Here is a 15,190-nt window from a genome sequence, read left to right as displayed (position 1 = left end):
TTGTTTCCAAATTACTTCATTATGTCAATTTCTGTTTTAACAGTTGTTATCGGTGGTGCAACCTTACCAAAATACCACAATACGTTGTAACCTAACCGAATATTCTATGAGTTATCGTTCTTCTCATGTTGCTATTCATTCATCGCGGAATACATACCTTCGCCTCAAAAACATTGTACATACTTTTCATTTCCCTGTAAACAACATTATCCCTTCTAAGTCTTGTCAGGTATGTTCTATTAAACAACAAATTGTTTTCAAATACTAAATTTTATTTTTCAACATAAATGTACTCATGATATCACAGGTTTGTAGGCTAAGTGATACTTAAAACATAGTGTTTAATAAATAGCAAAACGTGATACTGTCTTAAATTGTAAAACTTGATAAAACTTCATGACAAAAATGTGTTTTCTTTGAAAACATACATTGGAGGAAAAACAATGTTACAAATAGATGCCTTCGCTACATATGTATTTGCTTGCTGAATGCCCGTATCGTTGGATGGCGTCAGCCGGGGTCACGATTCTACCTTGATGTGGATAATGATGTGCGTTCCCGCCATCCATTTGAAGCAGACGACTGTTGAGATGGTCAGAGTTGTCAGGTGTAGAACATCGTGGACGGTGAAATTCATTAAGAGAATTGAAAACTGGAAATTCTGATCCAGGTGTACGCTCAGCTTTGACTAAGTTATTGTATACACGCCGGTGTCCTGTGCGTTCCAATGGGTGTGAGTACAGATTGTTTTCAAGATGGCCGTTTGCGAGTTTCCGGTGTTTGTTTTCCTCTGTAATTGTGGGTAGAGATTGTCGGCTTTGTCGGCTACTGTTTCGTCGTACGGCCTGTTTGGTGAGAGCAGTGTTGTTGTTCTTAACTTCCTCTCTTCGTTTGTGACGATAAGCCTGCCACGTGATTGAAGTGACGTCGGATTCAGCCAACCGATGTATAGTATCTCTTTGCTTAGACCTGAGATAAAAGTAATGAAAATTGGTTATCGTGAAGATGTTGGGTTTGGTTATCATCAAAAGAATACTTTCGTGCTAATGCTTCAAACAAAGGCAATATTAGACTAAAACAGTTATTATTATTTTCGTAAAATTCCAACGTGATGTCAATCAAGGAGTCTCTCCAAAAATATAAAAGAAAAAAGTACCGTCTGATCATCTGCCGACATCCGTGTGACACCAGCCTGACCACGAACCACAGAACCTCCAGTATACTGATGGCCGACACCCCCACCAATATGGCTGATATACCACCGATCTTAGCGAACAGATCCAATAGCTGTAAAGACGAAAAGTTAAATTCTACATTTTAATTTTTTCTTTTCATATGCCAGTGTAATTGTTTTGAAATAGAAGTTATTTCATTATTTATTTTTTATCATTCACGATCAATAAACCCGCAACCACAATTTTTGATTTTATAAAATTGCTAAGATTTACCTCCCTTGAAGTAGGATAAAGAGTTTGTCATTTGAAGTAGGATAAAGAGTTAAGAAGTCCTTTACAGCAGAGCAGAGAGCTCACCATATGACTTACATTAGGATATAGATCTAGAGCTACCTCCCTTGAAGTAGGGTAAAGAGCCGTATGCGTTGTTGTAGGAAAAAAAGGTAATGTCTCTTATATCAGGGTAAATAGTTTTGTTAGTTGAAGTATGATGAAGAGTTACGTCCCTTGAAGTAGGGTAACAAATCTCTGTATTTTGTAGTCTGAAAAAAGTCTTTTTTACATGTAGAAGGATACAGAGGGATGTCGTAGGACAGGGGTCCAGCTTCCTTCACTGGAACCATTTCACTAATACCATCAAAAAGTGGGTAACTTCATCATCATATATTGTCTTACCGTTAATGATGATTCTGTGACAGTTTCCGCCACCATGTCCCTGTAGTTGACTGTCACCTTCGTCAACGAACTCCTGTGTACAGATATCAGCGTTCATGAACACATGAAGTGACGAATCAGTTTCTAGTTAAGGTATTTCCGTCAGTAACTTTCCAATCACATTCTGTCATATGTTTATTTAATATGTTTAACACATTGATATATTGGCCATGAAATATTACTGTATACGTCGTGTAACGTTTTTGTTCATCACAGCATACCGCAGTGATGCCTCAAATGATGTTGATTACAACATAGATCGCATAAAATGTGGATTACAACGTTAGTCATGTGAGAAATGACTATCACAATTTAAGTAATACATTTCGACAAACATACTGTAACACACGGTGTTTGCAACATATGTCACTAAAGAAAAATAATAGGTATATACTACCATGTTTATCAAAACAATATTGCCTTCACAGACACGTGATGCGTTCTAGGTGATGAGGGGGTGTTAGGTATTACGTCGGATGTCTTACCTGATGAAGTGAGGAGAACTGTTGCGTCCCTGTTGGTGCAGGAACTGTTCTATGTAGCCGATGTTTCCCGTGGACGGCCACTCAGATGAGGATGCTTCAACACTGTACAGGGATTGGCTGAAATATAGAATGGTAAGTATCACAGGTAAGTAAGGTGGACCATATTTTCCATGCCCGCTGCAGAGCTCAGGGGCTCCCCCCCCCCCTCCCAAAAGAAAAATCTGTTCAAATGTGATTTAGAGATTTACTTAAATGACGTCAAGTCGATTGCATTGTAAAAGTATTCTATACTCCGATAAATTCAAGGCCATTACCCCAAAATGGCCAAAAATGCATATGTAGTCAGTAAAATAAACGTATACAGATAATAATATAGTCAATAAAATTGCCGTATACACAGAATACGTAACAGCCATTGTATAAACATACTCGCACTTAGGAAGACAACCACATGTCAGCTTTCCGAGTGAGTACAGTTTCTGTATTGTTCGTGCACAAACATCTGCAGAAAAAAGAAACAAAGATAGTTACATTCCGACAAAAGGTAGCGTTGCGTTTATTATAAAATGAAGACATTCCCAAACTAGCAATTTTAACAGGTCTTTGAAATAGTCTTAACGCGTAAAGATTAAGTATATTATTGAATATATGTAAACCAGGATTTGAATGTTTTTTGGGAAAAGTAAGCACTGGCTGATTTTTCACCTTTGTTAAATGTACATCTATTGATTATTTCTTAAATATTCTTGTTAAAATGCATCGATGATGAAAACAATTTATATTAATTATTACTTTAAAGTGCGCGTTTAATTAAATTTTCATTAACAGGATATTATTTATATTGACTTCTTTATTAGAAACAAATGTGTCAGCATCCGTAATGCTCAAACATCAAACTTACTTTCAAATTTGACGTCCACGCGACACTGTTCTGTTGCTATGACATCATAAGACCGTTGACACTGACAGAAAGTTGCTATCTTATCATCAACACATTGTCTCAAACACGCCTGAGGAAATAGAAAACAATGAGTATCATATAAAACCGATCGCTTATCATATGTATATGTTGCCTGCACTAACAGGCGCCAACGCCTAACAAAAATCGAAGCTTATGCATTAAATATTGACGTTTCCAAATAATGTATTATACATCAATGAATTCAAAACATGACTGAACAACGGTTGTCTTGTTGAGAAGCAATTTTATTTGTATATTATGTTGAAAAAACCCAGCGACCTATTCCTTTGTTTAGTATGTTATATGTGGCATTAAGTGACCTGACTCATTTCCATTTTGAGTATATTCTAAAAGGTATTACCTGTGATCTATTTCTTTGTTACATTGTAAGTATGGTACATGAGATAATAAGTGTGAACTATTTATTTGTTAAGTATGTTATATGAGATAATAAGTGTGATCTACTTATTTGTTAAGTATGTTATATGAGATAATAAGTGTGATCTACTTATTTGTTAAGTATGTTATATGAGATAATAAGTGTGATCTATTTTTTTGTTAAGTATGTTACATGAGATAATAAGTGTGATCTATTTCTTTGTTAAGTATGTTACATGAGATAATAAGTGTGATATATTTCTTTGTTAAGTATGTTATATGAGATAGTAATTGTGAACTATTTCTTTGTTAAGTATGTTATATGAGATAATAAGTGTGATCTATTTATTTGTTAAGTATGTTACATGAGATAATAAGTGTGATCTATTTCTTTGTTAAGTATGTTATATGAGATAATAAGTGTGATCTATTTATTTGTTAAGTATGTTTTATGAGATAATAAGTGTGAACATTTTGTATGACTCTTCGAAATGACAGCATTATTTTATAAACCTTAAGGATTTCGAGAATATGCATAATTCTAATACCTGTTATCGCTATTCTTGCTAAGCACACAATATAAGTTCTTACCTTCTGTGAGTATTGTTCTTGACTACTACAGTCTTTGCTTCGGTCTATTCTGGATTTCTGGTAACAAAATCAATCAGCATTTCAAATGAAAACAAACAGTTAATACAGATCATTTGCTGTTTCAGAAGCAATATGGACTTATATATACAAAGAGCAAAGGTAATCGACTTCCAATAACGAAGGATAAACTCTTTTTCGTTTAAAGAAAAATAATCTTGATTTAGCCATTAATTATTAATCTGACATTAAAGATAATAACATTAAAGAGTCGTGTTATGCCGAAGCACGAGTCGTCATATTGACCTATAGACCGTCTCCAACTGCTTAATTTATAGTTCTGTTTACCACTTCTTTTATAGCTTTGATACCTGAAAGAATTATTCATAATTTGTATTTTGAGAAATGTACTTTTCTTCAACACGTCATATACAAATGTTGCGACGAAAACACAAAAACAAAAACACAAAAACAAAAAAACACAAAAACAAAAACCGATGCAACATCAAAACAAGACAATATGACGGTTGTATTAAGAACAAGCGTAAAAAAGATCATTTACAAAATTATAACAAGCACAGTATGCAAGGACGGATCCACACAATTCAAAAAGTTGGGGTCACCTTTATGTTTAAAGTCTTTCCCCTTTTATTTTAGTTTTAAATTCAGTTTTAAAAGAAGAGGTTGGTGGTATAGTCCGGACTAAAAAATATCAAGCGAATCAATTTAGTTCATTATTATAATCATGTTGCTGTACCGTTTGTTCATGTTCTTTACTATCGGGTAGCACTCATACTTTATATAAACTGTTGAATCTTGGAGGTATTATAGCAGTCATGTTACCTTTCAACACCGTTCTTTGTGTGTTAAATTATGTCGTGTTCCTTCAACTTATGTATTAAAGAAGAGACTCCGTGATATGTTTATATCTAACGATATCTAGATATGTCCGGCATATAACACTTCAGCTTTGCTGTGATTAGAGTTCAAATATGGACACGATCATATATAAACAGACGTTGCGTACCTTCTGTACATTAATGAAGGCCGCTGTACCAGGCTGAGCGAGTGTTAGGGTATTTTGACCACTGTCGGTCTCGCCAACGTACACGTTGACACCCACAGAGGCAGTCAGCTCCCCAACGGACTCGTCTGGCTCGGCGTTCAAAAGGAAGCTGACCGTTTCTAAAAAACATCAAAAAATATATATATTTAATCAATTAATAATTAACAAAAATGTTGTATCAAAATAGATAATTAATTATATGGTCTGTAAGTCGCGCTAAATATTATTTTCGGTTTATTTAAATAGAAAGTAAGCAGTAAAACGTAAGACACACACATGTGTTTGCATTTGTAAAATATAGTAATAGATACAGTATGTCAAAACGTCGATGTCAGTATATAATAGTTTAATTCAGAAACGTCATCACCATATCCTGCTATATAGTTACAGGGATATTACTGACGAATCGCATTTAAATATAATGACAGAAAAGTCTGAACATATAAACATGGGTGATCTACCTATGTTGTTGCCTGGATTTGAAAACGTCACACAATTTCCTAGATCTGGATCCTGATGTTCATGGAAGTACCTGTAGAACAGATGGGAACATTTGATGATACGTGTTTGTATTTACGTTGAAAACTGTTGGACGCCATGAGCTTAGTTAGAACAAGTCGGTAAACATAATATACTCTCATAGAGAAACACAAATCAGCCAAGAATCAAGTTTAGCCAGAAGGGCTGGTTAAGACTAGGAACTATTGTTTTAGTTGGACAGCATCGTACGTTGCTGCCGTGGGATATCTATTTTCCATTACTTTGTATTTCTATGAATCATAAATCACGAAACACTGTTAACACGTCTTAACAACGTCCATTGGTACTTGACTTCCTCGTAAAGTCTCTAAACAATAGCCGTATATATCTGCCTGGCCAAGGGCTCATTTTCATTACCGAGAATTAACTCCATGCTATGATGTTTTTGGCAGGGAAAAGTTATGTTTTCTAATGAATTATCCAACGAACGTACTATTCCGACGTATCAGTCCGAAATATGCCTGTGTGTTATTGTATGCAGCTAGTATTGTAATTTCTGGTTAGTTTGAGAATGCATCTGCTAATTTTAAAACAAATCCGCATTTTACAATGTATGCTATGTTTTATACATTAAAAAATATTGACCAAAACGATTAACATTTAATAATTTTCATTAAGAGGTTTATTGATTACACCTTACATATTTTTATTCATAATTTTGATCATTAAGTTGACAATACTTACAGACTGCGTACGTGTTCAAGGGATGCATCGGCGTTTTATATTTGTTTTATTGTGATATAAAAACTTTCCCCCACAGTTAACTTCACATTGTATGTGCTCCGAACATGGTGGTGGCGATAGAGGAGTTGATAGAGAACCGAACTGTAGAACTACATTTTATTCCTATTCAGGTTTTTGGTTTTGCATTTAGTTTACATGATATCTTTTGTTTATATCCAAAAGCAACAACACTTTGTTACATTATTCAAATGGACATACACCTGTTTAATCATAAATCAATTTACATAGTCAATAAAACACATGTAAGCATGCAAGTATCTAGTCTCATCTTTATGAGTTTAACATACATTCCGATTACCATTTATTTACAGTGCCCTGTATTCTACTTTCATAAACATACGAAATCTTGGATATAGTTGAATACCATGAAGCAACGATTGTAATAGGTTTCAGACATTCAAATTTGTCAATCTTCAACACCAGAAATGATAAAAATAGGGATATCAAAAGTGAAAAGAGAACGACCATCATGATGAGTGCCACATATGGTGATGGACATGTTTTCGCCTCCATTTGTAGGGCTTCGCAATATCTTACTTTTTATTTTGATGTTTGCTTTCTATAGTTGAGGTTTTGTATCGACTTTTGGTTATTATTAATTCCTTTTGTGTTTATGAAGTGGTATTGATTGTATTGACATTTACTTAATGAATAACTACCAGTATATATACCTATTCTAGAGGTTGATGACGAGTCATTCAGACATAAACAGCTTTGTCTCACCCCATGACTCAGAATGACCCCTTTCATAACTATATATCTCTTAATGAAAAATTGATCTTTTGACCAACTCTAACAAATGGTTCATTCAAGCATTTACCACCGGATATAGATAATTGATAAGTGGGGTTAATTGTGTTTAGACACAAACAATACTGTGTTGATCAGCACGATACGTTCAACACATCATCGGCTTGGACCTGTCATGGTACAGGACCCGTATTATGTTCACAGCTATATAGATATATTGTATCAAGCTAAAATAGATCAGGACATAAATGACGGTGAGTGGACATTGTTTACAATATCAACAGGCCTCACCTACGATCAAAGATATGCTTTCAGCATTCGAACACACAAAATGTTATCTTAAGCGCGACATTGATGAGGTTAAATCTGATCATGTCCTTGACGATGGTAAATGTTATCACAGAGTTATTGTCTTTAATTCAAAGGTAACAAATAGGTCATCTGATGCTGTATTGTTGTAACAAAATTGATATCCTCATTGTAATACGTTCATAGTATGTTGGTGCGGCTAAGACAGAATGTTCTGGTATAGGGGTCGGTGTATGAAATACGGGCAATGTATTTCAGCTGTCAAAAGTCGGAATTATGATATAATTTTAAATGGAAATATATACTTCAATCATTCGATTTCGTAGCTGAAACTAAACTGTAGTCAAATGTTTACGTCTAAGCATACGTCTTTGTACTAAAAAAAACTTGTATCAGAACAAGTTCTATAGTTTTACTTATTAAAACACTTCAGACTACACAAAACGTTCAATTATGTCGAATTAAGCTGCTTAAAATATAATAAAAAACAATAAAGAACATGTTACGTCTGATGAAGAATATTAACAATGAAGCAATGTTGTTCTAAGGCATTGGCAATATTGACATTATGCTGTTTGGTTATAGCAAAGAAAGGTACATTGAAGATGCATACGTAAAGATAGGTTGCAATCAGTTCTAATTAACATTTAATAAACTTGCCAGTTTACTTTTTATTCAGGTTTATTTTGTCAGTTTAGTTATTCCAAAAATTAATTTTGTCAATTAACTTGATCCTCAGGTTAACTTGACAGTTTACCTGTTTGTTCCCCAGGTTCCTTTGAGAGTTTACTTATAACAAAGGTTAATTTGAAAGTTTATTAATAAGACAGGTTAAAGAGTTTTACCTTGAAATTTCGGAGTAGAATGTTTGTTGTAACATCGTTTATTTACGCCTCATAAAGATGAACGAACGTGGTTATCACTTTTCTTTGGGTATTGTATAAATACGTGTGTGGTGAAATAGTGAACTGTGTGTGTGGTAGCGTTTTAGAAGAGAGGGATAAGATCCATAATTTATAACTATAATGTTTTATATAAAAACATTTTGTTTGCAATACAATTGTAATGCACCAGTATATAAGTGGGAAACAAAATTGGCTACGTGTGAATCCAAACCACTTACTAACTTCATTGAAATTATATTTCAGAGTTTCTTTGTTATTGGTTAGTTTGACCTTCACTCGAGTCATCGTTAGATATCATTCGTGTTTTGCCATTCATCTTTAATTAAATCATTTATGATGTCATACACTCGTTCACCATTCAATATGTTATTTCGGTTGAAAGCTCATTTTGGGTTTTAATACATAACACTATATATATATGATATTTATATATTTCCGACGGGGAGCATTATAATGTACTTTTACACTCGTGTAATATGCATGCGCCTGTAATAATGATCTATATCATAAGACTTCTAGCGATGTCGTCCAGTGATACATACCATTTTAACTCGTGAGCGAGGGGTACTATTGTAATATCAATTAAACAAATTTAATATCCAGTTGTTTTCAAATTCTCATTTAAAATAATTATCCTTTTTCATTTGACCTAAGGTTTACATATTTAAAAAGTTTAAAAAACTAAATCGTGCACAGTTCCATTGGTTTTTTATTCATCAATAATTCCCCGGCCCACTAAACTGATCGAAGCTGTTCGTGTCGGCGAGCCTTCGGCGGAGTCAAATCAGTCTGTTAACCCACACGGGTGTACTGAGCACGAGTCTATTACGTAAACAAAGAACATCAATATCGATTAAACCAGTGATTTTTTAATGTCATTTCAGGTAAAAGACGTTGAAATCAGTTGCGGGAGGTTTCTAATTTAATCTCCATTTATTGATTCAAGTCTTTTTTTCAATTGGTGAAAATATTTTGGTCTGCAAACTATGTCCTATGGACGATCATGTGATTAAACAGTGTTAGGTGAGAACACGTAGTGAGAATGATTTATTATCACTCAACCAATTTAAAATATAATCTTGTTAAACTTCAAGGCATTTCGGAAACTCTATATTTGATATACAATTTTTCCATTATTTAAATCTCTTCCAAAGTTTAGTGTAGGATAAATCATTTGATTTTGGAGTTATTCTAAATCAAACATATCATTATATCAATTTCATGATATTTTAAGCGACAAAGAAATAATAAAGAGGTTTGTGTCTGTCGATTGCTTGTTAGACTAATGGATAGATTGTTAAACTATTAAAATGATCATATGCAAACGGTTTATTGTACATAAAACATTCAGATTAAGTGAACTGGCATTTTTTGTCAAAGTCTAATAATTGAGTTATTTTGGAACTGCATTCATTGGCGTAATTTTACCGTTTATAGTGATAAGTAGACAATTCGCTTATTTTTCGTTTGAAGACACATGATTTACAGAAGATTAAGGCTTTAGGTTTAGAATTCGTATTATTCATTAAATGAAACGCAAATAAATAATTCGACTTGTTCTTTCACTTCAAACAGATGTTTTCCTGAAGATTAACAATGTATTACGGACTTGAGTAGTACAACACAGTGAAGGTAAGGTGATCCTGTATGCTGAGGAGTGTACAGCTACGGAGTGGTAACAAGCTACATGTAACGCTATGTACAGGTAGTGAATCCAATTTGTTTGGATACTGAATGAATAACCCATATTTGCTTATACCTAACATTAATATTATGACATCTTCAATAATATTTAAAGAAAAACGTGGCTAACTTACGTTTGAATTCGATGTTGTCATTTGTAAGAAGTAGATAACCGCACGTGTAAATCTTTGGACCATTTCTTTAGTTTATTTGGTAATTTTTATAGGGGCACAATACTATGATAAAATGGAGAGCATATCCTATTGTATGCATTTTATTTTCACACGACCCGACTTGATAGAAGCCTACCTTTATAACTGTTTCATTTACAATGTTAATAAGTAGTTGTGATGCGTTACGACCGACATAAATGACAACCGCACCCTTTTTATTATATAATGATTTAGGCCCCATTTTTCAAATCAATTGATATTTGCATAATCGTTCTTTCTATTCGTCTTAATTCTAAACCGATTTGTTGGTCTCTAAAACATGCCGAATCATCGTCATGCAGAACAATGTTGTATTATGATTTAATTCTGTGGAGAAACTTAAAACCTCAAATATACTTTTGTGTGCGGCTACACGCCCTGTCGTGTTGCCGTGTCCTACACATGTAATTCTTATACTATAATGTCCAATATCTATAATTTACATCATGATCCATATATACAATTACACGCACAGCCTCAGCTGTATCGTAAATTACCAATCATACGTCAAACAGTCATTCTCACTTACATTTCCTGTAAAAAATAAGGTTTCGTAAATGTTTTGTAAAGAAATATTCATACAATGTCTGAAACATTTCCAACACCCATGATGTCATTAACCCTGACATTTGTATATTAGTATACCGGGTTATGGTAGCCCGCCAACGCCTGATCTCATACACCAAACCATTTCTACTGTAACCCAGGCGTATCAAGTTCCTGTATGTATTATTAGATCTACAGTATATCATAACGATTTCGGTCTAAAAGCAACCACAGTTCGACTTTAAAGAGAACACAAAATTACGTAAATTTCTGAAGTCATTGCAGGATAACAAATAAAAATGACTTATTTTCAAGCTAACAAAGTTTGGTATATCAGCTGCCCTATATGTAAGGTTTATAAATGACCAGGTATGAATTAAATGACTCGCTGTCCTTAGTTACGCACGTCAGATATGATCACGTATTGTCTATTAAATATCCACATTTATTGACACACGTTCAAACTCTAATTAGAGGTAAAGCCCCCCTCTTACTCAGATTTAGCAGATAATCTCTCTCGATCCCTTACATTAGTCCGTAACCTTCTGTCCGATAAGTCTGCTGATTTCATACGGGGATAAAACGTACTGAACGTTTAAGTATTTAATGCATTTAACAAATATGTGTAATTCTAAAGCAGATGCAAGTACTCCCCCCCCCCCCCCCCCCACACACACACACATAAATTCGATACAATTCAAATTACAAACACAAGAAAGTTATGAAACTCGTCTCGAAGATTTCTTTTAGCTTGCCTTGCCTAAATGAAACGTCAAGACTCATTTTACGATACATGAATTGGAAACTAATTTGACATCAAGTACATATATGCCACCCTTGCACACCAAGACTTACGATTCCTGCTTGTCTCTGAATAGAAGTGTACATTGTTAGTCTTAGTAAGCTAAGAGCAAAACACATGTTTGGTAAGTAATATACCAGTGACCTTTTATCGACAAGTATCGCAAACACTGGTTCATTGGTATCGGAATAGTCTGAATTTAAGAAGGAACTGATGCACAACAGGGTTGCATCGTGAGATATTTTCCCGTGCGACATTTGATTTACAAACTGGTACTTTATTATAATACATCACATTAAATTATCTGATATACAAATAAAATCCATATCATATTTTGCCACAATACGATAATAACGTTATACGATATCCTCATACGTCACTGTGTAAAACGTCGCGTGTAGGGTATACCTGTTAACAATCCCCTGTCGGACTATCTTTCCGATGACCGGTCATGGTTAATATAGCCACTTAACCGTGACGCTAACTTGACAGGTGCCGTGTGCCTGTTTTGACTATTCGCCAGATGTACTTCGGAACTAATAGTCGGAGTTTTAATATTTCAAATTAGTTGTGAATCAAAAAGGATAACAAACAAATAACCCTTTAACTGGTGGACTACTGTATATCGCTACTAAGATCAGCTGATAAACTGAAGGGGCCGAAGTTGATATAGAAATATAGTAGTTTATGTAACGACAGGTCAAGTTGATTATGCATTGAGCATCGGCGCTCTGGTAGTCGCCAGGTACCGGCCATAGGTTGGTGGTTTTTCTCCGGGAACGCCGGCTTTCCTCCACCAACAAAACCTGACACGTCTTAATTAAATGACCATAGCTTTTAATAGGACGTAAAACACAAACAAAACAAACCTGATGGTTATATTATAAACTCGTCACACAGAATTTGGGACTCTACTTATAACAGGTACATCACTAATTATCGTGAATCTGAGAATACTGAGTTACACATGTAGCATTGTGTAGGATAGCCGAGGATGAAGACGGCGTTGTATAAAATCATCCTTGGTCGGCTGCTTGTATTTATAAACTAATTTGGCATGCGCTTGTTCAAAATTAAAGAGCGAATGCCAACTCCCTGACCACTGACTGAATACATTTCAAATATTTTAATCAGACATTGTGTAAACATATAATACGATTAATACTGAAATTCCAGAGCGCCGATGCTCAATGCATAATCAACTTGACCTGTCGTTACATAAACTACTATATTTCTATATCAACTTCGGATGCACAAATAATTTTGTGCTTTGGTGACAAGTTGTTCGTTTTAAAGCACCAAGAACCACGCGTTTTTAATCGTATACAGTATAATAATCCCAGTCATGAGTTTATACATGTATATAACTTAAACATCTCAAAATGAATGGTAGCTTACTCTCAAGTTGACGAAGCTTATATACTGTTTCTGGTACATCATAACTGTGTACATTTGCCAATCTCTGTAGGGTGTGATAGATACGTGTAAATGTGCCAACCTCTTTAGATTTAACGTCATAGCCGACAGGCCGGGTGGAATGTAGAGACCTTTTTGAAATGTTGTCTTATGTGTTCACCAGGTTCTAGACGTATGATAGCAGACACACGAGTTTTAGTCCTGAGTATCATCGCTTAACTTCAACACAGTTGTCACCACATGCTCAACTCCATACTTTCATATCACCATATCCACGTGTAAAACTGTTGTGCATTGACGCAACCGAATGTCAAAAAGTTGGGGCAAATGCAAAGCGCCAAACAAAATGCAAAACGAAACGAAAAGAATTAAAAACGAAACCAAACGTAATAAAAACATAGTATAACAAAATGAGGAAATTCAAGTTTAATTATTTTGACATTTATTTTTAAGCCACTTTGCCTCCTTACGTTCATTCAGACACAATTATGAAGAAATGATACGTCCAGATAAATGATGACATTATTAGAGGTCCAGATGCCAACGGTACCATCTTATTCTGTCGGTCATTTAGCTGAGAAACACATTACATCACTAACAGGTCAATTGATGTATTTTGTATGCATTTGTTTTTTGTTATTGGCAGAGGCCCTCTCAACGGGACAGATCCAGAAGCCATTAATACATTGTTGATATGCATTTTGGACATTTTATGTTCGGTATAAAAGGTAAACAACATTATAGCTAACTTTAATTTTTCTTACGAATAGTGTAAATCACTTTATGTTAACGGTTTGAAAACAAAATGAAAACAAAAAATGTGTAAACAATAAATCACCGAAACAGATAGTTAGTGAAAACATTCGTGAATATGAAGTGATTAACGATAATTATACATTTATTGTCTAGTTTACCTGTTTTTGTTGCAGTTTTTCCCGTCTGCCCAGCAATGAACAATCAACTGAACTTTCTGATGACCGTAAGTCAGTAACTCTGACTTGGTAGGGGTAACCACCTCTCTGAGAATCTCCACACCCTCCCGTAACCCCCACAGGTACAGCGATCCGTAATCATCCGGGGAGGACATGTACGAATAGGGTAAATATTCCTCCTCGAGCTCACTATAGAGAGATGCCAGCTCGGAATTCTTCAGAAGATCGGTCAAATTGTCATACAAAGTTGTCCTTTCTAATAGCTCCTTTGCTGTCAAAGTCTGTTGTCTCTGTTGTAGAATTTTATTTGTCTTTGCGGAAACATTTAGCAATCCTTGAAAACGATTCTGAGAGCGTTGTAATGCTGATTTTCGAAGTATGTTGTTATTGCATATTGTTATGTTTGGAGATGATGATGAAAATGGTGGAATGGTATATGACAAGGTTTTGAACTGAGATGTTTGTAGGTAAATCATTGCATATAAATACACGGCATAAGTCAAGGCACCGAATGCTAAAACAGAAATAACAATCCAAATCACACTTTCGAAGATTGATGCGTATCCGACACGGCCGCAACCGTGAATGTCTAACTGTCTCATCCACCGTTTTGCGCGGGAAAAGCCAGACGACCGCTTCTTTGCATCGTTTGCTAATCCATTTAGATGTTTCCATTCCATGTTTGGACCTTCTTGGATTCGGTTATATCCGCCTCCTCCGCCCCCTCCTCTCCTTTCGTCGGATTCTGATATTGATGTAAAGTAGCGTTCGCACCTGTGCTGCCATGAATTCGAATCTTCATCCATTATCAATCAATTTTACCTTGTGTTTTACAGCCTTTCCCTACCAATGTGTATAGGTCGTCTGCTTAATGCCGGGTACACTGTAGATGTCTACTAAGCAGGCGCGGTATCGCTACACAATGATTTAAAAGTCAACGTTCGGAACAACGGCTATGAAGGTATCTGATTGGACAGTTTTTTT

General features: G+C 34.9%; 1 protein-coding gene across 1 annotated transcript; it reads right to left on the bottom strand.

Moving 5' to 3' along the window:
* Window positions 1–274: 274 nt before the first annotated feature.
* On the bottom strand, window positions 275–15,093 carry LOC110451935 (degenerin-like protein unc-105). Its single transcript, XM_021500167.1, has 10 exons — window positions 14,189–15,093; window positions 5,829–5,899; window positions 5,329–5,486; window positions 4,305–4,361; window positions 3,276–3,384; window positions 2,804–2,876; window positions 2,375–2,491; window positions 1,851–1,923; window positions 1,157–1,287; window positions 275–969 (listed from the first exon to the last, which is right to left on the bottom strand). The coding sequence occupies exons 1-10, from the start codon at window positions 15,010–15,012 to the stop codon at window positions 447–449; spliced, it is 2,136 nt and encodes a 711-aa protein (XP_021355842.1). The 5' UTR covers window positions 15,013–15,093; the 3' UTR covers window positions 275–446.
* Window positions 15,094–15,190: the final 97 nt, after the last annotated feature.

Source organism: Mizuhopecten yessoensis, unplaced genomic scaffold, assembly GCF_002113885.1.
Source record: "Mizuhopecten yessoensis strain PY_sf001 unplaced genomic scaffold, ASM211388v2 scaffold6307, whole genome shotgun sequence".
Taxonomy (NCBI): Eukaryota; Metazoa; Mollusca; class Bivalvia; order Pectinida; family Pectinidae; genus Mizuhopecten; species Mizuhopecten yessoensis.
This window is presented reverse-complemented; position numbering and strand designations above follow the sequence as displayed.

What these genes read in the sequence shown, in the direction of transcription:
- LOC110451935 (XM_021500167.1), bottom strand. Translation starts at nt 15,012, where the DNA reads ATGGATGAAGATTCGAATTCATGGCAGCACAGGTGCGAACGCTACTTT. An exon ending in AAAAACTGCAACAAAAACAG is followed by an intron (nt 5,900 to 14,188) that starts GTAAACTAGACA and finishes TCTGTTCTACAG; the next exon opens with GTACTTCCATGAACATCAGG. An exon ending in TGTCGGCAGATGATCAGACG is followed by an intron (nt 970 to 1,156) that starts GTACTTTTTTCT and finishes CTTTTATCTCAG; the next exon opens with GTCTAAGCAAAGAGATACTA.